This window comes from Oculina patagonica, chromosome 6 (genome assembly GCF_052425735.1).
Source record: "Oculina patagonica isolate OP01 chromosome 6, crgOcupat, whole genome shotgun sequence".
NCBI classification, from domain to species: domain Eukaryota; kingdom Metazoa; phylum Cnidaria; class Anthozoa; order Scleractinia; family Oculinidae; genus Oculina; species Oculina patagonica.
The window spans coordinates 33,202,400-33,225,180 of record NC_135763.1 but is presented as its reverse complement, the minus strand read 5'-3'; the positions used below and the strand labels follow the sequence as shown (position 1 = coordinate 33,225,180).

Here is a 22,781-nt window from a genome sequence, read left to right as displayed (position 1 = left end):
CCACTGAGACAGTACACTCAGAACCTGGGTCAGATTAATGGGTTCACCTGGTCCCCTGTTTGGAGGTTGGACATTGGGTTAATCTCTAACACTGAGAAAAAGGAACCGTTTAAGGAAACTGCATTGCTGCACCTACATGTACATGTACCACAAATAATATTATTGCATTACCTTTGTAAGAGAGGCTGGATGAAAGGTCCATCTGTTGGCAAAGCCAGGGTATTGTACTCGAACATCACCTCGCTCTGTGATCCTATGAACTGTGCCCATAAGACCAATAACCTTTAAACAAAATTGAAAGAAGGGTATAAATACAAAAACAGTACATTTTGACTTCAAGCATGTTCAGTCATCAGTCTGTCAGTATGTGTAAGGGCATAGTCAGTCAGTTTGTCAGTCAGTCAGCCAGTCAGAAAGTCAGTCAGCCAGTCAGAAAGTCAGTCAGTCAGTCGGTCAGAAAGACAGTCAGTCAGTCAGTCAGTACATTAGTTGGTCAGTCAATCAGTTAATGAGCATACATATTGGCATTTAGTAGTTAACTCATTCAATTGGTCAATTACATGTACATGTAGAAAGTCCAACAGTCAGTTGGTATACAATATTAAAGTCAGTCAGTCATGATCAGTCAAGAATGCAGACATACATGTACTGTACATGCACAGTCAATTATTAATAAAGATTATTTAGACCCATCCCTTAAAAGGATCTGGCTGTAATACTCTAGCAAAGCAGTCAGCACAGAATACCTCTTCCATCTTATCGTTCCATCCACCATGACCTTCCTGAAGATCCTTTAGAGTAGCCACATCTAATATCACTCGCACCCTTTCACCAACTTCAAATGGTACAGTGTCATCAGCTGAACTTGATGTTGGGTTGCTTGTTGACAGAATAATAAGGGATTCAGGTTTCTGTCCAAGCTTTGGTAAATGATTCTTGTAGTAGAATCCCCCAGAACCATCAGCAACACATGTCAAATCCACCTGAAAGGTAAATACTTTTTTGTTACTCCTTGCCTCCCTTCCCTAACTGATCATCATCATCACTTTATTTGCTACTTAAAAATTATTAATTTTTAATACATTTTTAACTGACAGTAAAGTAGGGTAAGGAGACCTCCAATATCAATATATTTTTAATTTTATAGGCTTATAGGGGAGGCCACCTCGGTTATCAATTTAATTTTCAATCAAGGTGTGAATGTGCGGCTCAGTAGACCAATTCAGCATCATTTAATCAGTAAAAATTCAGTACTTTTTTTCTTACAAGTAGAAAAGCTTGTTAAACCAGTGATGGATACTGGGAGAGAATTCCAAATTTTAGGATCTCAGTGAAGTATCGTAAACTGCTTCTGTCAGTAATAGTATGACAGCGACGTGGTTAATAACAACTGGCTTGTTTATTCTATTAAGCATACATGTACCTTGCCCTTGTGACCAACACGGTACACGTTTGTACTTGTAGGCTTCCACATCACACATGCTACACTTCGAAAGCTTTCTGTCTCCCATCCTCTCACTTCCAGAACTTGACCGACGCTCCTTTCCCCTCCATCCTGGTTATCCCAGTCCCAGTCTGGCCCTCGCATGACCTGGGCACCACGAAAAATTCCTTTGGCCTCTACTTTGGTTTTACCAAGTCTTCTACCGACATACACCCTGCAACAAATGCAAAAATTAAAATCAGTGAAGGGGGTGTTGTACAGAGGAAAGTTGATGGTAAATCCACAAACTCACCATAACTCAGCTACCTTAGTCTTAAACAAGAGAACTGTATTTTAGGTTTACATTTAATTTTATCTCACACGCATAGTTGAGCCTTATGCCAGATTATTCGATTTAAACCTCATTTTTCTGAACTTGATATTTTTTTCTCCATTGACCAAGCCACTTGATCATTAAAGGAACTACTTCAGGAACAAACATTTTGAAAAAAATTGGCAAAGTTTTTCAAATTTGTCGTTCAAAATTTGTCTTAACCTTTATCAGTCAAAACCAGTCTTGGTTATTTTCGCCTTTTTATTACAGTCCTTTGTTGTTTTTCTATGTTAGAAAACTATATAATATGTTAAGTTTTCTTCAGTTTGAAAGGAATCACAAAAATGACTTCATATACCGTGACATTGCTCCTTTAAAAAACATTTGTCAACATAACATTTCTTATCAAATTATATTGATATAATGGGTTACAGTCTTATTCTATGGTCTAGCACTGCAAAAGTTGCACATAAGTACTATGGCTATATTGACTTACCCTGGTTTTCCACGGGCTTCTATTCTGTTAAATCCATGATCTAATGGATGTTTGTCATTCATATAACATGAGCTGCACAAATTGTAGTTCACACAGTCGCTACATTCCCAGCGAATTCCTTCAATAGATTGCTTCTTACACTCATTACAGGTCACATTTGTGTGTATTATACCTGAGAAAAAGAACAATCCTGATGTTAGATGGATACCAGGAGAGGGGGGAGGGGTGGGAGGGGAGAAGTCAGTCGGAACATGATACGAGTTTGACAATAAATTATAACTGATTGTTTGCAATAATTATTACTGAGGATATTTGACAGGGCTTGTAAAAGTCTCCACCAATTTATAGTCAGAAACTGACTGTGTGGTATTGGTAAGTCTTGAAGCTAACAAGTTTATTAATATTAATTATATATAATTTTATGGAAAAATTCTTTCCTTGCGAAAACATAATTAGCAAAAAAGAATTGATTGACATGTAACTTGTACATGTAATTGCTGCAGAAACCAAATAATTTCATATGAAGGGTTGGCTGAACACAACTTTATTCTGATTGGCTGTGAGAAATTGATTAATGATTATATCTTGTAAAATGTGAAATATTTGATTCATTTGTACATAGTTAGTAGAGGTGATTTGTATAAGACTCTGAAAAGATGTCGTCTAATAATCCAATTGTAAACATGTCAAAAGTGAAATAAAATGTCAAAAGATTGACAAAGATGGCTTCTAAGAAAGGCTGAAAAATATCTGCAAATAAACGTCACAAATTGTCGCTTAGAATAGGAGCAACAGTGAAATTAAGATGAGGTCCAATTATTCCCAAGGGTTTCTCAAGTGCCTACTGTTTACCAAAGCCACACATGGCAATGAGTTGAAATGACATTCATTCAAAATCTTTTCCATATAAAGGTTTACCACGAATCTGGGTAGATTTCTAAGAAACGTTGAAACTGGTATGTTCCACTCCACTGATCTAAGGTTCGTGAAAGAAATGAAACAGCTCTGATGCAAGACCAGTCATTTGAGCAATTAGTCATCAGCAGTAAAGCTACATAACAGCTCGAGTAAAACATATGATTTCCTTTCAGCGCTGCATTTTCGTTTTTTCGCACCTTTCGAGATATTTAGAAAAACATCTGCTAAAAACGAGCCTTGTACAAGCCTAACTTTTAACGATCGTATCATTAAATTGTCACGGATATTTAATTTTCACTCACGCTAACATCAAATAACTACCGGACTTCACAAATTTGCGTCTGTACATGTTTAAGCTCCTAATGTAATTATTATCAGTATAAGCTTACCAACTGGTCCATTATCAAGCAAACACAGATCGAATGCTCCTTGATATCCACATCTGTAGTTTGTCCTCGTTCCGCCATCCCACTGAACAACAACAGTTTTATCCGGGGAAGACACGCTGCCGCTTCGCCCGACAACAACCACCGTTCCAACATGTCCTTCGCCGCCATCTTGATTCGCCCATTTCCAATCTGGACCGCGTACTACGCGACAACCGACTTCCATTTATCTTTTTGGTTAAATTACTCTTCTCGAGAAAGCATTCCTTCCAACGAGATCCGAGAATGATTGACTATTCAATTCGTTCGCAGAATAAGAAATCCAGTTTGTTGATTTTCTTCGAAACGAGAAGAGTCGCGTTTCCTGTGGGCAGCGGATAAAACTCGACCCAGTTCCCTTACATCAACATTTCGCCCACGACCGGATGTGGTGAATATTGTGAGGTCATGGCAAGTCTATGCTATAAGTGATTTTATTAAGGGTTGGGCAATTATTTGTGGTCCTATGCGTATGAAATGTTTCCGTCTAGATCAGTTTATACTATCAGAAAATGAGTCCCTTCGTAGCCGTTTTCTGGTACGTGATTCCAAAAAATTGCTGCGAAAGAGACCATCAGAGATGATGCTCAATGAAGCCGGAAATACGTCACTAGCTCAGTAAGGTTCCACGATATACAGTCCTGAACTTTTTGAACTCATTCAAAAACATCGGATTAACTAGGCATAATCCCCTTCCAATCTTTCACCGGAGGTGCCTAAGTACATGATTTGTCGACGCGTCAATGAAATCCATGCTTCTCTTTCGCACTAATTTACGCTAAGTCGACGAGAAATCGACGTCCGGTATATATCTTCAGTATCTTGCCAAGATCTTGCATGTCATTTATCATTTCGCGCGCTTTTGGCGTTTATAATTTAAAATTGAGCAAATGATTTGTTTTTATGTTACCTCGCGAGAAATAAACTGCTATTACAATTCGGACAGAGTTAACAAATGCGTTAGATGAAGAGTTCAGCTAGTCAAGGTTATATAAAGTTCAAAAAGTTTATCTAATAAAATTAGAAGTCGTGAAATGCAAGGATTCCGGAGGGATAACAAAAATAGATGTTCTACCCAATAAAGATTTTCCGGGGTGTGTTAGTAAGCAGAATTCCTCAGTTTATGTGCTTAATAATGAGTAATTAACGCTTAAGTAGTTAATACAATTTAATCCAACGGATATTGAAAAGGTCAAGGTTGCCACAACATTTGAACTAAAACATTTATATTAGAGAGTTCCAGAATTCCATGCATGAGCTTCGACTGATTTTTTTTTTCTCCTCTAGCGCTTTCGTTGAATTTAGTCAGGTTTAACCGCACCCTTAGCGACAAGCAGAGAAAATCCGCTGACAATGCCGGCATCAGGACTAGACAGTTCACTTTATCACTTTGAGCAGCTTTCGATTGTTATCAGGTGAATTTTTTAATCCGCTAAATGAGAACTTTCTGAATTCACAGTTCAACAGCAATAATCGAGCAACAAGTCACAAGTTCCAAACGTCTGATAGAAAAGGGATGCCCATAAGTAGCACAACAATAAAAAACACTTTTTAAGTGATCCCTTAGCAGTAAGTTACTGCTAAGGTATCGGAAAACTGTGGATGGATATAGTTTCTGATTAACCTTGTTTGGTTTGTCATACATGTATCTAAGTAACGTAGACTGCAATAAATCTTTCTTGTCCCTTATAGATCACAAAGTAAAATGAGAAAACGCGAAGGAAGAATTTCGTGCACGACAGTGCGACTGGGATCCGAGAGGGAAAGCTCGTATTCTCAAAAAATTGCAATCAACAGACAGATACAGTGAGATACAGTATAAAAAGCCATTTATTTTGACGTTAACAGCTACTGCTATAACTTGATCTATTAAGCCAACACCTATGAAATACTTCGTTTCCCATCTCCCGACCAGGTTTTTTTTCTCAAGTATTTCTGTGTACATTTAAAAATCATTTTGACATCTAAAACAGCCTTCATAACGACGACTTCTACAACCTTTATAGTCATCGCCGAACTTTCCACTTTCACAAGAGAGAAGGAGAGTGAGGGGAACGAAATATTTCATGAGGATGACCTTAGTTTAAATTATCCAATACGCAAATATCTACTGTGACATCTATTGCAAATAACTAGTGTACCGCTCTTAAGTCATACTGTCCAACATTTTAATTTATTTTAAGAGTTCGCTTAACTGAAAGATCACGATCTGACCGTTTCAAAATTTTTATTAAAACAAACGGCTTAAAGACGGTATGATTATGATTAAGCTTGAAATGATCATTGCCCGCCATATAGTGGGGCTGTCTTAGTTGAGGGATGGTCCATTACTCGAAAGTCAAGGTGAGGGGATGGGGGGGGGGGGGGTTGTCATTTACCCTTGTTCTCTAATGGTCCACCCCTAAAATCTTTGCATATAAAAAAAAGACACTTAATCGCAAACCTCACTCGATTTTCACGAAGTTTCATTAAGTTCTACGGGATTTATCCTCTAGGTAAGTAACGAAAAAATGGCGGAATACACGAGATCTCGTCATTTTGAGGTGCACTGACGCCGAAGTGCTCAGAGCTCCCACTCTCTTTTCTCGGCTTGCGCCTTTTGCAAGCATAGTTCATTTTGAAATTCCAGTGAGGTTTCCGATGGTATCTTGTTCACCTATTTTCTAGCTACTCGCTATGGCGTTCTCAGCAATCCCATGCACTAAAACTCACTATACTAGAATTAAAAGAACTACAGAGAAATATATGGTACTATCTACCGAAAAAGTAATTAAAGTCTGTTATATACAGTTCTGGTTACAGAAATCGGCGTGGTTTCACGTGTCAACCACCGATGTTGTATGCAAGTTTTTTTCTCGTTTTCGATTACAAACTAACTTTATCCTGTCGACTTTTTTTTTTTTTGAAAAAAAAAAAAAAAAAAACAACAAACTAACTACTTCACTCAAGAATTCTTTGGTTGGTTGCGAAAACAATTTATATTTTTGTGATGTTAGCTGTTTTATGAGTGGTCTGTTGGTCTTTCTTTTGTTTATTGTTTACTTCTGTTTTTAAGAAGGGAAATTTAATTGCCTGTCGTAGTTTTCACTTTCTTTTAAAAACAGCGACCTTTTTTACTTTTATATATACTTTGAAATGGGTTTGTTATTGAGATTTGATCACCAAAATGCTATCGTCAGTTGACTTCGATGGCTACAGGTTTTTTTATTATTTATTTGTTCTGTTCTGTTTTGCTTTGTTTTTTTTGTATATATATTTTGACAATTTTTTTTTGTGCTTTATTTTTGTGCTTTTATGTCCGGTTTTGTCACCTTTTTCTCAGAAGTTATTGTTGTTTTATTCAGGATCTGTTATGTACTAAATTCTCATGGTAACTCAAACCTAAAATCCTGTTCGCTGTTCCAAGTTTTCAATATATACAAACAAACAGCGTAAATGAAGTAATGTTATCTTCTACTAGTAATCTACTAAAACTATAAATCAACCCGCGTAAAGGCGTAAAGAGAGCCTAGACGCAAGCTACTTACGAAATTTTGCTCTACTTCATTTTCGTTTCACAGAATACGATACCTGAATATGTATCTTATATACATACATTACTCTTCATACGTACATTGTAGTACATTATTTACGTCCATATTCTTTACGCATATACTTATATACTAGTGGTAACCACAGGTTAAAAAGTGCGGGCCTTGACGCACATGGACAAGGTACTGGTAGGCAGTGCCGATAAATTAATGACTGAAATGATAAAATGGACAAAAGACAATTATTCTAAATAACGCGTCACGCAAGGATTTTTGCGGTTCAGTGTGAATTGAGATGTGATTTTTCTCAGTCGGTAAACTCGCTATGTTGTAAGTGTTATAACGAATTTCTCGACAATAACCGTTGTTGGAATCATTTGCTTTCCCGTAATTTATCTGTGTCGATAAATAAATGATAAAATGGACAAAAGACAAATTATTCCGAGTAACGGGAATGCATGTTTATAATTTTGCTTATTGCCGCGAACCGATCAAAGTTATCTTTTGATTGTCGATTTGGGAATTGTAATCGAGCACGCGGTGTGAACTGATCGGGATGTGAATTTTTCTCAGTCGGTAAACTCGCTATGTTGTCAGTGTTATAACGAATTTCTCGACAATAAGCAACACATAACGCCTTCCATGTGACAGAAGGTTAAGATCGTATGTGACAAGCCGTTGAGAGATTAACTTATTTTTCGCATTCGTTCTAATTCTTGGAGCACAGATTTTTCTCTTCCGGTATTACGACAAACTGTCGTGATTGACACATTTTCGCATTCCGATCGTGCTTAGTGGAAGAACAAAAATTTTCAACTTCCGCTTCTCTATTCGGTTTATAAACGTGGCGCGCACGCGTAAAACGCAATCCGCTGGTCACTGTCAAGATTAGGGTTGCGGGCCTCTCGTGGGCCCGCAATGAACATTATAGTAAATAATAGGACACGCGAAAGGAACTACATGTATACAAAGTTTAAAAACTCTGGGTACTAAAAGCTAAATAAAAATAGCCATTTTCACGGTTTATTGTTCTTATTTGTATTACGATAAAATTCGAAGTGAATGTGAGACAATTTTCGGCAGAAAATGCAAAAATGTCCGAAATTGCCTCACATCCACTTTGGACAGTACATTGTCATGCAAATGAAAAAAGATAACAGTACTAGTGAAAAGAGCTTTTCTGTCACATTACAATGCGAAATGCCCCTGGTTCCCATGACAGCCATCTACTCGGTGCCTCCTGTCTGACTGTACAGCGGATGACGACAAATGGGACAACTGCGACTGTGTAATAAACAGAAGAAATTAGGTTTAACCCAGCTTTTCTTGCTTTGTAAAGATATTTCTGTGACAATGTACATTTAAAATAAATGCGGATAGGGAACAGACGCCAATGGTAAATGAAGGCGACTCTCTCACAAGTTGTGACTAATTGTAAAAACAGCAATTGCAACAGAGCCCTGAAGAGATATAAAAAAGAGAGGCTTCAACAGGATTCGAACCTAATTGTAGGCTTTTGAGACTGAAGAAGGTCATTGGGAGTTCAATAAAACTCGGTTCATTACTCGTTCAGTAAATCTGCTAACAGTGGTAAATAATGAAATAAATAAACAAACCAATACCCTTTGTCCTACACCAATGTAAGAGCCCTTCCGTTAAACGACGAAAAAAAAGAGAAGATGGCAATAAAAACAGCTGCGTAAGAAGGACATTTGATGTATACTTACACGCCGTTCTGTATCATTGCAATGGCGCACTCTCTGTGAACCTTGTGTGAGCATGGCAAGATCTGGCAACCGCTGAATGCATCCTGGAAATACGATTTAATAAAATAATTAGACATTTATTTTTCCAGTGGCATGGACATTTTGACACTTTTGAACGTTTGCTTCTTCTTAAAAAAAAACTACAATTTTTTCACATCAACAAAAATCCCTGAAAAAGTGACATTTGCCTTTCGTTGTAAAAATCTGTTTCGTAAATAAGGAAAGCGAGGGGAACGAGGTACTCAAAACCCATACTCTATTTCGTCAAAAATCAATGATTGTTAATACCCTGTTCTCTAAAAAAATACCTTTTTTAGATCAACAGATATTATGTTTGCTGAAATCATACTTAGTAACGCGCTATCAAATGTTTGTCAGACAATTTTATTTTATTTCCCTGACTTGTTTTTCCATGAAAAGATCAATTCACCATAGAAGTCAAAATAAATATTTATTTTTTCGCGGACTTGATCTTGCAAATCGAACCCTTTTCAATATCCATACCCTAGTATGAACCATCTGAAAAAGTAACACACCTTGAGACAGCTTTTGTAGGGAAGTACCCCTTCCCTGCCCCCACGTCTCCCCTCCCCACTACACGTCCCTTTTCTCCTTTTCTTGAATGAAAGGACTTATCAGTTTTAACCTATATTCAAGTTTTACTTTTTTGGTATAATTATCCATAGTGTTTAGGGATCTAAATGACCAGCCAGCCGAGGACTGATTGGAAAATTAGAACATCCTTCTAGTAAGAACCCTTCCAATGTTATCACGGACTTTTCTTGTTCGCTTATCGACATGATTTGATTTGAAATAAAAAAACACAACAACTCGTGACAAACTTATATGTGATCGACTCTTGTTTTATTCTGCTAATTTCTGTTACAATAATGTACCGAACAAAACATTACCGGACTTTCTTTTGTAAACACTGCAACAACTCCGATAGGATTTATTAAACGACAATTTAATGCAGGTAACAAATTCAATTTCCTGAAAACCTAAGTAAAGAACGTAAACTTTGCCAATCCCCTTTTATCGTTTTAACTGGCCAAAAGAAACAAAACTTCACCAAAGCTAGTTCGATTCAGTTAAGCCTGACGAACGAGAAACGTTACTAATGAACATTTATTTTGCCCATATTTTTGTCCATCAAACTACTTTAAAACGTCAACTCAAGACGATTCTATTTTAGATTTTTCTTGTTCCATGACGATGACTCCAAATTCTTCTGTTCTGCTGTATTCTTCTTGCTTGGGATCACAGGCTTCCCTGGAGATTTCTTCAAAGGCAGGCCGGAACATTTCAAATGCAGGCTTGCAGCTCAACTCTAAGCTTTCCTCCCTCCCCACGTTCTCGTCTTCGCTTGGGTTTGGCGGCTTTGGTTTTGGAGGCGTCCCACCACCGCTGCTACCAGACTCGCTACCACCTTCCGTGATTGCTGCAGTCTTTAGTTGGTGAACAGTGGAGTACAGCTGTTTGGCAAATCCAGCCAGACTCTGAAGATGCTCTGCAGCGCTGGGCAGATTGTCTTCGCCGATGGCTCTCGTCAGCTCGTACAACAAGACCTGCGGGTTGACCTTTTCCAAGTCTAGAATTGCAACTTGCATGTAGTAGCAGAACGCGTTCTGGAATTGAGTTTTAAGCCCGCTGGAGGTAAACTCGTACTTGTATAACATGTAGTCGATTCGAAGGAGGCTGTTGTTGGCATAGATCACGTGAAAATCGATTTTCTCCGACTCGCCCGCCGAGGTGTTTCCCAAGAACTGGTTAAGAGCCACCGTGATGAGGCTGGTTAACCCGCTCAGGAAGTTTCCACTCATGAGCTCGCCGATAGCACCCGATATGGCTTGATCCGGTGCGTTTGTTACTTTGATCTTGTATTTCTGCGACTTGTCCACGACTGTCACAATCGGCAGACTCTTGTCTTCAATGGCGGCATTCTGCATCTGGGCCGATGTTGCTGCAATCTTGTCAACCATCATTTTATGAACCGTTTGCAGCTTTTCCATCATCTCAGCATTGTTTGCGTCTTGTTGTTGTTTGATCGTATCTAAAATATTCCCCATTCTTGACAGGAAAACACGAACCCTCCGTCCTAACAGTTTTGGCTTTGAGAACACTTTTAGAAGGCTAGTCCGGGAGCGTCTGTTTTCATAAATGTTTTTGTATTCCCATGTAAAGTACAGCGGTTGCCAGGCAAATGTTTTTCAATGTAGAAGTATTCCTTTCAAATACAACTTCTATTGAACTGTAGGCAGTCAATGACTGGCTACTTGGAGTCGATGACAAGTAAAATAGCATAGCCGAAACCATGAAAAGAAAAGAAATCTTAACCTATATACATGATGCGGGCTATAGCATTTCTTTTTTCAAGATCACCAGCTTTTTTGGTATGATTACCTATGAAACGTTAATTAAAAAAGCTGCAATCTGACTTTCCATGGAAAAATGTAGTTTATGAAAGGCATTCGTCTTTTCATTGAAAAAGGCTTTGAAAGTAAAAATGCAATATATATTCATGCAGCTCTTGAGCACACTTACGAATGAATAAATCCATGGAAACATTCCTATTGACAGAGAAAATGTTATTTAATGCTTTGATATCATTTTAAATTCGATTGCATTCGGAATTGAGTCTCAGTTGCAAAAAACATGCTGCATGCTGAGTGCAACTTAGTCGTGAAAGGTGAAAGCGTCTGAATAAAGTGGGAGGAGAAGTCAAGTTAGTGTACGGTAATTTAGAAAGAAACACCTTGTATTCTTCCAATACAATTGTGTGAGGTTTACTTTAAAAAAATTGCCTTCAATTGGAAAAATAGCTCATTACCAACACAATTAGCTTTTGATCATTTGAGACCAGAGGAAGGTTAATTAGGTAGAAAATACACGCCTATGATATTGTGATGGTGAGACGAGCAGAAAAATCATCTCCGAAAAAAAAGATCTCGTCAATAGAACTCGGTCGGCAAATACAACACTGAAAATACGTTTCTGTATGGCTGAAAAAAGTATAATTCTAATACAACCTCCCCATGTTTAGAAGAAAAGCGATTTTCTATTTGTTTCTAAGAGACAACCTGAATGCTTGAAACAATTCATTTGTCATTCAAAATAAAAATAGGTCAGACTGCAGTTCTTTAATTAGCTTAAAGCTAAAGAAGTGCATGTTTGGAATAAAGGTTCTGCTTCCATGGTACAACACGGTTGGTCTTCCCAAGACTTGAAAAATGAACATTGAGCCCTACAGTTGTGATAGCTGAATAGCAACGTTGTGTAAAAAAATGAAATAGTCTGTTTTTGATTGACCAACTGGCTAGAGTTCCACAACATTTTGCTTTAATCAGACAAAAAGAGACGTAAAAATGAGTTTCCCATTACCTGGTAACCAAATTTTTTCCATGTGAATTTAACAGCTCGCACCTTTTCAGTTTCGGCCAATAGCAATTCAATCACAAAACCTCCCTTTAGCAATTCATTTGAAATAGGAAAAGTCAATGAGTCTTTCATATTGCCCCGCACACCGTGCAGACAAGACTCCAGCGAAGTCTTCCTTGAGATAGCTGTTCTCTTTCCACTGGCAACATGGGGACGTCCATTTCAACTGCAATCAAGGAGCAACAAGACAAAAATAATCAAGAGGTAACAGAAACTATGCAAATGATGCACAAGATGCTTGTGAACAAAATTGCAGCCACATCGTCCAAGATGGAGAACGACGCCATTGAAGACAAAAGTTTGCCGATCGTGGCAGTCGTAGACAGGTCACAGAAGTACAAGATTAAAGTCTCTGATGCACCGAGCGCGGATATCAATAATGCCATTGGTGAAGTCCTAAAAGGCGATTTCCTTGACGGTCTGAAGAGTCTAATAACGGCTGGCCTCAACACATTGCTTGGAAATGCGTCGGCTGGTGAAACGGAGAGAGTCGACTTCCATGTAGTGTTCGCAAACAACAGTCTATTGCGAATCGACTACATGATGTACAAGTACAATTTTAGCTCGAAAGGCATCATCGACGAAGTCAAGAATTGCTTCTGCTACTACTTACAAGTTGGTGTCCTCGACTTGGAGAAGGTCAACCCGCAGATCTTGTTGTACGAGCTTACGAGAGCCATTGGCGAGTCGAGGCTTCCAGACGCCGCCAAGCGCCTGCAAAACCTGACCGCATTTGCCAAGGAATTGTACAAAGTCGTCAACGAGTTGGACAAGTCCGCAGTCGGCTCGCTAGAAGTAGAGTCCAAACCTAACACGCTTGCAGGTGGTAGTAGCTCTGGCAGTGCAGAAGAGAAGGAGCAGAAAAGAAAAAAGGCGATCCTGACTCGGTATCACCAGCATAAACATGCACCATTCTTCCAACGACGAAGCAGTGGTTCAGGCGGCAACGGATCAGGAGGAGGCGGAAATCCAGTAGCACCCAGTCCATCTTCGTAATAAAGTCAGCTCACGTTCACAAATAGAACACGGGATTTGTTTAGTACGCGGTCAAGTGGAACGACAGTTATAAGGGGACTGTGTTTGTTCAGAAACTAACTTTTCGATTCGAATGTAAGTTCTCTTTTTGTTTTTGTTATTTGCAACTGTAGTTAAGAGGGGAAGAACTAGAGATCTAATAAAAAAATGCTTTCTCCAAGTTGTTTGCCTTATTTCAACCAATTTTGAACTGGCCAGTTAAAACTACAGAAAAAATTGTGAAAGTTGCCTTTTCAAAAGGCAAAGTTGATAAATATATGTTTCAAAAAACGACACGGTATTTTAATGTAATTTTTATTACAATAACAGCCTCTGGTTTGCAGTGTTCCGTTTTAAATCGCGCAAATCTTCGGAACAAGTGCTCACTCGGTACTAAAGTCAGATTTTAACAGTGAAAAACAACAAACCAAGGAAGACATTTAAGCGCAGCAAACAATTTGTAATGGCTTTCATCAGAGACAAAATTTAAAGCTTTGATATATGTTAGTTTCTTGTTTCTTTAACGGAATGGAAGAAAATCTTTAGTTGTGTATTGCTTACTTTTTGACTGAGTTTCTTTGTTCGTTTATCGTTTTTTCCTTTCTTTTTCTTTTCATTTGTTGCACCATACCCGCTTTTAAGTTCAAATTAACAATAGAGCCATTCTCCAAAAAATCAAGGCCATAAAGTTGTATTTGCCCCCCCCTCCCCCACCTCCCGAGCCCCTTAAACCCCGCACGTGAGTCGTGACTCGCACACCCGCGCGCGTTTCCGCGATGCCTCAAAAAACATGGCCTTTATAAATCATGCATGCAATTACCTCCAAGCAAATGCAGCACTCATCGTGTCCAGAATTTGCTCTGCACTTATGTTTTCCTTGAAGCCGTTTATCCAGACAAACGTTACACACGTCACAATGAAAAGATCTGTCTTTGTGAATCCTAAAAATAAGGGGAAAGACATTACAGCTTGGCGACGAATACTTCTTTTCTCCTTACTCACTCTGCATCAATCATCAATTTATAACCACATTGTATGAGCATAGTTTACATTCCCTCATCGTGGCACCATTGGCCATTTTACTCGATCGAGTTTTTCCGTCTCCGAGCTCAGAGCTCAGAGCTACCAGGAAAAAATCTAGCTTCTGCTTTCTTCTGCTAACTGTCTACAATTACAAAACTTATTAGAAAAAAAGCGGTTTGAATTTGCAGACCAGATTGATCTTGCGGTATCCAATCCTTCGACTTTAGTTTAGATTTAGACATAATGAATATAGAATTAATTTATTTAGCTTTCAGAGTGGTATTCTCATAAAAAGCTTTGGTTATTCAATACTTCGCTTAGCGATTGGTTTAAAAAAACTTGCGGCATTTTCTCATCCAATTAGAAGAAAAACCAAACCCCCCCCCCCCCCCCTTGCTTCTATATTTTCTTCGAATTTTGATTGGTTGCCTGGATTGGGTGTACTCTTAATGATTGACCAAAGTGATACTTAGGCTTAAGTTTTTACGACAAACAATTGAAAACCGCTCTAAGAAACATCTCTTATAACACGTTCTCCTTTTTTGTCTCTCTCCGTTTGATGTTTCCACTTACCGACAAATCCCGCATTTTGTACAATGATACGGATATTTATCTTCACCAGTGAAGTGTTTGCAGATTGAGCAGAAATACGCCGACATCTTTGTCTTGCATCTGGCACAAGTTTGGGCGTCTTGATTGATCTTTAAAAACAATTTAAGGAACATGATTTAACACAAGAAACACAGAATGGATATTATAGGTTGTATGAATTTGCAAGGCTCGAGAAGTAGTCAGGTCATGTTAAAGGAGAATTGACATCCGAGGATGGCGGCTTAAATCACATAAGCGAAGGAATTATTTCGTCATATGGCATGAAAGCGCCATAAAGGCTAAGTACAGGATGACAAGAAGACTTTTCTGAGAATTTTGCCAAATTTCAGCGAAATATAAACCTTATCTTTTTTAGCAGTTGCATGCGCAATTCCAAAGAACTGTCGTAAACATAAATCTAAAAAAAGATACGTGTGATCAAAACTTCTTATAAAAAAAAAACTTTCTTTATAATTCTAAAGTGCCTCATGAAGAACATCTGTACGTACATGCTAGTCAACCCTTTGCTTTGTAAAAATTTTACATGCAATATACAGGGACACCAAATCGGACACTTTTCGTGAGAAGAACAAACATTCGAATCGTCACACTTAAAACTGAAAATAATGTATGTTTAATAATTGCACGAGTTTACGTACCGCTTGCTGGTGTCTACAAACTGAGCATTCAAGATAAAACGCTTCTTTGGCTTTGCAGTTGTCATTAACACACTCGTCTGAGTTGTTATGACAACGGTGACACGGATAGAACCTTCCACAGCAGGGGAACTTGACACGACACAGCCGCTGATAATGTTCACATAGCCACTGCGGGCTCTCAGGAAGCGCTGTATGCTGGGAAGGAGCCTCTTCCTCGCTGCGTGTTGAAGTGCCTTCTCCACTTTGTTTCAATTCCCTTGCTTCTCTTTCTCTCCTTTCACGTTCTTGTAGTTCCCTCTGGGTCCGCTCTTCTCTTTGTCTTCGTTCTCTTTCTTTTATAGTTTTTTCTCTTTCTTCCCTTTCTTTCAAAACTCTTTCCACAAGTGAGCAAGCTTCAGCTACTCGTCGCTCGAGGGCAGCTAAGGAGTCGTCATCTGATGTGTGCGAATTACTGTCCACTAACCCCGGCTGCATCGTTGAACTTTCTCCATTTGTAAACGCTGTTGCCGTGGCCATTTCTCTATCTATTCTTTCTCGCTCCTCTGGCCTTGTAGCTCTTTCCGATGACAACGCTGCTTCTGCTTGCAAGGAGACCGCATTTTGCGTGGTTGATGTCGGAATAACTGAAAATGCAGACTGTCTGATTTCCGTTTGAATATTTTGCCCGCCTACGTCATTGCGGTTTGGAAGCAGCGTGAACCCTCCAACAGGGTCGATATACCGCGAGGTTCTTGATTGGACAGTACCAATGGCAAAGTGATTTTCTGACAGGTAATGGCGTTCCTTAGGTACATCGTAAGGAAGACTGGGAAATGGAGGTGGTGGTGGTGGTAGGTTCCAGTTTGCATCGACTTCAGGAATGGAGAATTGGCCATTGTATGAGTCGATGAAAGACTGCTGAGGCTGATAACCGTTAGGGTTTAAAGGGGTTTGAGCCGGAGACATCAAGGCAGTGGCGGTAGCACTAGCAGTATTTCTTGAAAAACATTCTGGACAATCTGGAAATTTACAAAACCGTTCTTCAGTTTCACCCATTTTACAAGAGTTGTAGTTCAAAGACATACTGTCATCATTGGTATGACGAGCGAGAAAATCAGGCTCTATTCCAAGGTAACTTGATTCGGAGGTGTATGCCTTGTCAGCATCGTAGAAACTGTAGTTTGAAGCAAATTCATCTCTTCGTCCACCTTTCAAGCCAAGAGTACGTTTAACGTTCCTCTTTGAACCACATTCTTTGTCTTCTTTACCATCCTGAGGGTTGTCAACAGCTTGAAGATGCCAGTTGCTTTGATATCCGCACGCTCCATTGACTGCATTAGAATGGTAATTGGCACCATCGTCTGCAACAGCACACTCTCCTACACAGGACGAGTTAATGCGGTTCTTTGCTTCGTTGAAGACAAGACTTGGGTTTTCATCTTTCTTCCTTGGTACGCCCAATCCTCTCTTGTCCCCGTCCTTTTTGGGCACCTTAACGAGTTCATCCACCTTTCTGCTTTTAGACTTCCCTTTATTTGGTTGTTGAATCGGTTGTTGTCGATGTGACTCTCCGTTGTGGTCTTGTGAATCAAAGACATCTTGGAATGGGGGATCTTCAGAGTTGACAACGCCATCGGTGACATCATGTGCCAAGTCTTCTTGCCAGTCATCTTTTGAACACTCTTTGAGAAAAGGAACTTCTTCTTGAGATCCTATTACTTTTAGATCACGATTCAATAATTTTACACGTGATGGTGGAACTCCAAGAGCAGACGCACACATTTTCATCTCTTCAATCAAGACCTTTTTGATTTCAGAGCTTTGCTTTGGGTGGGTAGGTTGGGTACTGATCTTTATACACCTGTCATGCGGCCACACTTTGATCTGCCCAATTGACGGTCCTTGTAATTTCAGCAATTTTTCTGACATGGCAAATTCTGAAATTTCACCCACCTTTTCCTCACTTTTAATAATATGTTTCGTAAACTTTCTAAACAAAGACGAGCTCGTATTACTGTCTGGAAATTCGAAAACTGTTGTTTCGTTACTGGGCTCAACGAAATCAGATTGCGCTCCTTTGACTGATTGACTGTTCAAGAAACTCTTCTCTTGAAAACCTTGACGCAATAATAACCGTGCAAGGGCCTCGTTACATCTTGCCACTTCCGGGTGAGATGAAGCAAAACCAATCTTTGTAAATGTGCCTAATGCTTCTTCGAAACAGTGCTTTGATGGCACGTTCTGTCCCATGAGAGACAATTTGACACCCTGTCTATAACGAAGTGACGCAAATGTCGGATGACTTATTCCAAACGTTTCTTTGCAACCTGGCAAAAGGCCATCCAGGAACATGGACACAGATTCTAGGTTTTCTTGAAAAAGGTGGAAATCGATTAAATTAAGAATTGTTGCAACTAAGAAATCCCAAGGCAACTTCTCATTAAGCGTAAGAAACTCTTCAAACTCCGAAGAAGGAGGAGAAGAAGACGACGAAGATGATGATGATGTCGATGACGATGACAAGGACGATGATAAGGATGATGACGATGTTGACCATGGCGACTGTGTTGAAGGTAAAGAAGACGAAAAGGCAAAAGAAAGAGATACCTTTTCAGCGATTGCTTCCGCACGATCCAATTTCCCATTCGTCAGAAAAACCAAACAAATTTTGGAGAAAATATATTCTTCAGGTATCCCATATTTCTCTATTGCGGTTAAAGAGAGAGACTTTATCTCTTCCAGCTCCGTTAATGCTTTACCAGGGTCTCTAAGCTCCAACAAAAAATCAAGTCGATTGTAGTGTAAGGCAAGAACCATATGAATCGGTAAATTAAGGTTTCTGGTTCTAGAAACAAGATAATTGTGAAGCTTCAATGCAGCTGGGTAGTTTTGTTGAACTTGAAGTACTAAGCTTAAGTTGTTTTGTGCAGCAAAAATATTTATTTCTACAGTCACTGTGCTTTTTTCCTCTTTGAATCTTTCCAAACTCTCGAGCGCGCATTCTAAAGTCTCCTTTGCTTCGTCGAGTTTTCTCATAATCAGATAAACACAGGCCATGTTAGTCTTGGCTATAGATACAGAAAAATCGAAATGCTCTTCGATTACACGGTGAGGGTGAGTATCAGTGTCGATACTCTTAACAGCCAGCTTGAATACTTCAATAGCAATGCAATGTTCATGCAATTTAAGTGCAAGAGTTCCGAAAACATTAGTAAATTTAATGTAAAAGTAATCATCCTGATTTGAGTCCACTTGGTCTAACAAAATGACACCACAAAAAGGGGGTCCAGTTACGCAACGAATAGACATCTCTCTCCCACGTTCCAGTTGCTGCTTCTCATGGTCAGTTGGGTTAGAAAAGCTATTGGGTGATAACTTTAGAAGTGGTCTGTAAGCAGTTTGTAAAGACCTTTGCGCCTTTTCCACCTTTGCAAGTTGAAGGAAATCTAGCGTTTCTTCGAAGCGTTCTACGATGAACCGTCTTGCAGACAGCTCATCAACACAATGGTAATCTTCGTCAAGTCTACGTTCTTGGGAAGTCAGTGCATCGATGAATTTTCTGTTAGGACTTATCACCTCTGCTTCGCCCATGTTTTGCAGTTTTAAACTTAATTAGCTTCTCCTAAAAATAGAGAAAGTGAGTTGTTATCGTGTTGTATCGTTTATCAGATATAGCTATACCGAAGCTATTCCTGATCTCAGAATATTAATCAGGTATTAGATGAGTTTACATGTAAGCAACCAATCAATTTTCAAAAAGGTGCCTCCACTAAAAGCCTAGCATGCGAGCACTTGTAAAATTATGCGACCACGAGCAAAAGAGCACCAGCAAAAATTTGCGAGCATTCCGAGCAGAAGCCTAATTTTGCGAGCACTGCAAAATTTTGATGGACCATTCATGACCCTCCTGGTAAGACTTCCTAAACAAAACGATGTGAAACCCAAAACATGTTCTACTGTAAATCTGTTTTAAGCTACTGTATTTTGTTTTATTCCGAGCATTCGCCGATCATCAGGAAATAAGAAAATATTCTAACGTAAGGTTCAAAGCTGTTAAAAATTTGACTAAACTTTTCGATCTAATTGATCATCATCAGAGTGATGATAATATGTATGGATCGAAAACGTTTAGTCATATTTTTAACCGCTTTTAACCTTAATTTTTAATAAGTAGCCAATAGTAGTGAGCAATATGCATTGAGCTGTACAAATAATGGTGATAGTTTAAACCAATAAATTATGAGTTCTGATATATAAGAACTAAAGATCATTGAGTCAGTCTAAAACAAATAAACGGCACGCAATGCATGCAGAAGAAATGACGTTTACCATGGGGTGTTAAATAATTTTCAGGAAATTTGACAAAAAAATTAACATATACTAAATAAAAGTAGGGGGTAATTTTCTTGTGTAATTACTAATTAAAAAAGAATATGTCCCCGGTGTTCGTAGGAGGGACTCCTATCGGAAGAACTTTTGCGTCTGAGATTATGGTGGGTATTTAATTATTATTGTTTTCGGGGGATGGGGGCTTATGATTGGGATTTTACGGTGTTATATTGTTATATAATTTAATTTTACTATAAGCGAACTTGACGATGACGATGATGACAGTTTTACAACGACTAAATCATCGCTAAATAAAGAAGTCGGTGAATAAAAAAAAACGTTTAGACGTTTCAGTCGAGACCACCAAATTCATCCACTAGCCTTCGAACACAAACAGATTTAAGGCTGTAGTTTATCGCTGTTGGGATCCGGAAATCCGTCTGGCGCCTGTGCTCACGAAACCTTGGGAAAACAAAAATGGATCTGAAACATGGCAATAGTAAATAACCGGCACGCATACATGCATGCACAGGCGACGACGCTTTACAATGATCCCAGAAATTGCATTTTTCTTATTCATTTTAATTTTTATTTGCCTTGACTACAAAACGAACCTCCAATACATTACAAACCTACAGTATGATAAGATAAATACATTAAATCATTATGGACTTCGTCATTTAGCAACAGAAAGGCTCAGGATTGATTTCCACACCTATAGATTGTGTGACATTTCCGTATTGAAATGGTCTGAAATGTAATGAAGTCAACACCGCTTACTAAAATCACTTCCATGCATTTATGCAACTTATCAAACAAAACATTTTAGATCAGCTAAATCATCAATAGGGTAGAAGTTCTTTCTTAATTCTGGCTTCTCGTACAAATAGGAATATGGATACCGTCACTGTTTTGTTTTTAATGGCTTGAGATAAATACCCGAATAAATATTATCAAAAGCAGTAAAATGAAGATGGCGAGTCGCGAAGGGAAAAGAAAAGAAAATTAACTTAAACTTAAATATTATCGACAACAATACACGTCAAAGCAAACAAAGATTTCAGATAGCTCACCTTTGCAATCTAATCAAGATACTGCTGCCATCGGTCTCCCTTTTGGAAAGGTTTCAAAAGTTATGACACTAACCGGCCTAATAATTCACTCGTCAAATTCAACATCAGTCAAGTTAGTCCGCCATCACGTATGCCGACTTCGAATACACGTATAACGGTAGAAAAGTTCTTTAAGCGAGCTCACAATTATCCAGTACATCATTCTCCCCTGAACAAAAAACTCTGTTTAACTGTACGTTAGAAATCAAACGCGTTTTGCCGATGGATGCTCTTAAAGTTGATTCAGTACTCATGACAATCAAAGATGGCGTACCGAAACTGAGTAAACAACAAAGTGCCTAGTTCCCAGTGCTACTCGGTTGGAGTAATCGTAACATTGCCCGTCCACGGGCCACAGCATATAGGCGTCACCGCCTAAAAATGTGTCCAGCGGAAGGTCCTTGTATCCGGCCCGCGCAGAATTAGATGCCTACAGTTTGGTTCCTTCCACTCTTGCATGACGTGTCAAACAAAAGCGTGCGTGGGAGTGATGGCTTACTGTTTGCATGACAAATAACAACATTACTCGGTTACTGATGAAGCCTCATTGCGTTTAGAGCAACGACTTTTTATCCCCATTTCTAGTGTACAGCGTTGATTGAGTGGCATCCGACAAATGACGATTTGCCCGTTGCAAACAGCGAATTCGTATGTGGAAGATAAGTGCACAACTCTTCATCGGTTCACACTGCAGTTTAGCGACCCTTAAGCTGCTCAGGCTGGCCTTAGTTCGTTTAGAGACTGAACACTTCCGTGCCTCTATAAAGATCCCTGTTTACTTTCATCATTTTACTATAAATTCGATCACTGAGAGGAGAATTATAATCGAATCTACACTTACCTCCGAGCCTGTTTGTGGCCTGATGTCAGTGATGTAGCAAGAAGGCCTCTAAGACCTCTACTGCTCTAACGACGACACTGAAGCTCCAAAAAATTCAAATTTTTGATGAATTTTAAAATAACCAATCAACTGTCTGACATCCAAGTAGTTTTACAATTAGTAATGAATTCTTGACTGGTCTGTCACGTTGGCTAGTTTTGCAGATGCCACTTACACCTTTCACGCTCTACTGGTTCGCCTTCTGTTTATACTTCATAAAAAGGAAAGCAATCATCCAAATCGCCGAGTTCCTCTTATCCATTCTGTTACAACACTTTACAAATATTGCGATTGAAGTCTACATTAAACAGTCAACGCAAAACTCTTCAAATCGCTAAAATTCGCGATTTTAAGCCAAAGAGACGACAAAATACAACAATTGAGGTAGGTTTAGAGTCGGTTTACGTTTACGCTGAGCTTCAATGTAGACTTTTATACTCGCCATTTTTTGCGATAACAAGACCCTTTCGATATTCCTTGTTTTTACACATTTCGAACAATGTACAGTGAAACCTGGATTTAACGAACAGCCAAGGGACTGGGGAAATTTGTTCGTTATATCGAGGGTTCGTTATATCGAAAATCTCGATACAACGAATTTGCGAAAAACAACCAAAATGTTCGTTATATCGAGGTATAGTTAATAATTGTTTTTAAGGCTGTGACGTTGCACTACCCAGTATTTAATGATCTGAACTGTCTGAACCCCTGTCAAAAATTACATTTGTGCTTTAACGTTTAATTTCCAAGTTGGTATGGGCATATGTCTTTGAAGTTGTTTTCCTGTTGGGATTAAAGTATTTTCATCCATGTTGGTCTGTTTTACATTCATGTTTTGTCGCGTGTTAACTAAAATTCGTTATA

General features: G+C 38.9%; 4 protein-coding genes across 4 annotated transcripts in view; 1 reads left to right on the top strand and 3 right to left on the bottom strand.

The window, feature by feature from the left end:
• The window catches only part of LOC144656621 (E3 ubiquitin-protein ligase MIB2-like), a 34,583-nt gene extending 30,674 nt beyond the window's left edge, over nt 1-3,909 (bottom strand). The window contains exons 1-2 of the mRNA XM_078516867.1: nt 3,561-3,909; nt 2,254-2,425 (exon numbers count right to left, since the gene is read on the bottom strand). Coding sequence (XP_078372993.1) covers nt 2,254-2,425; nt 3,561-3,783 — 395 coding nt within the window. The 5' untranslated portion in view covers nt 3,784-3,909. The remainder of the gene's footprint in view (nt 1-2,253; nt 2,426-3,560) is intronic.
• Nucleotides 3,910-8,340: 4,431 nt separating this feature from the next.
• LOC144656636 (uncharacterized) lies at nt 8,341-19,203 on the bottom strand. The gene is made up of 5 exons (XM_078516883.1): nt 15,618-19,203; nt 14,941-15,068; nt 14,165-14,285; nt 8,854-8,936; nt 8,341-8,410 (listed from the first exon to the last, which is right to left on the bottom strand). The coding sequence occupies exons 1-5, from the start codon at nt 19,185-19,187 to the stop codon at nt 8,353-8,355; spliced, it is 3,960 nt and encodes a 1,319-aa protein (XP_078373009.1). The 5' UTR covers nt 19,188-19,203; the 3' UTR covers nt 8,341-8,352.
• On the bottom strand, nt 9,988-11,228 carry LOC144658827 (uncharacterized). Its single transcript, XM_078519310.1, has one exon. The coding sequence runs from the start codon at nt 10,959-10,961 to the stop codon at nt 10,068-10,070; it is 894 nt and encodes a 297-aa protein (XP_078375436.1). The 5' UTR covers nt 10,962-11,228; the 3' UTR covers nt 9,988-10,067.
• Nucleotides 12,478-13,326, top strand: LOC144656465 (uncharacterized). Its single transcript, XM_078516681.1, has one exon. The coding sequence runs from the start codon at nt 12,478-12,480 to the stop codon at nt 13,324-13,326; it is 849 nt and encodes a 282-aa protein (XP_078372807.1).
• Nucleotides 19,204-22,781: the final 3,578 nt, after the last annotated feature.

Coding starts and splice junctions, on each gene's coding strand:
- LOC144658827 (XM_078519310.1), bottom strand. CDS start 10,961: ATGGGGAATATTTTAGATACGATCAAACAACAACAAGACGCAAACAAT.
- LOC144656465 (XM_078516681.1), top strand. CDS start 12,478: ATGGGGACGTCCATTTCAACTGCAATCAAGGAGCAACAAGACAAAAAT.
- LOC144656636 (XM_078516883.1), bottom strand. CDS start 19,187: ATGGGCGAAGCAGAGGTGATAAGTCCTAACAGAAAATTCATCGATGCA. Junction 15,069..15,617: donor TTTGTAGACACCAGCAAGCG/GTACGTAAACTC, acceptor TTGTTTTTAAAG/ATCAATCAAGACGCCCAAAC. Junction 14,286..14,940: donor ACAAAATGCGGGATTTGTCG/GTAAGTGGAAAC, acceptor CCTTATTTTTAG/GATTCACAAAGACAGATCTT.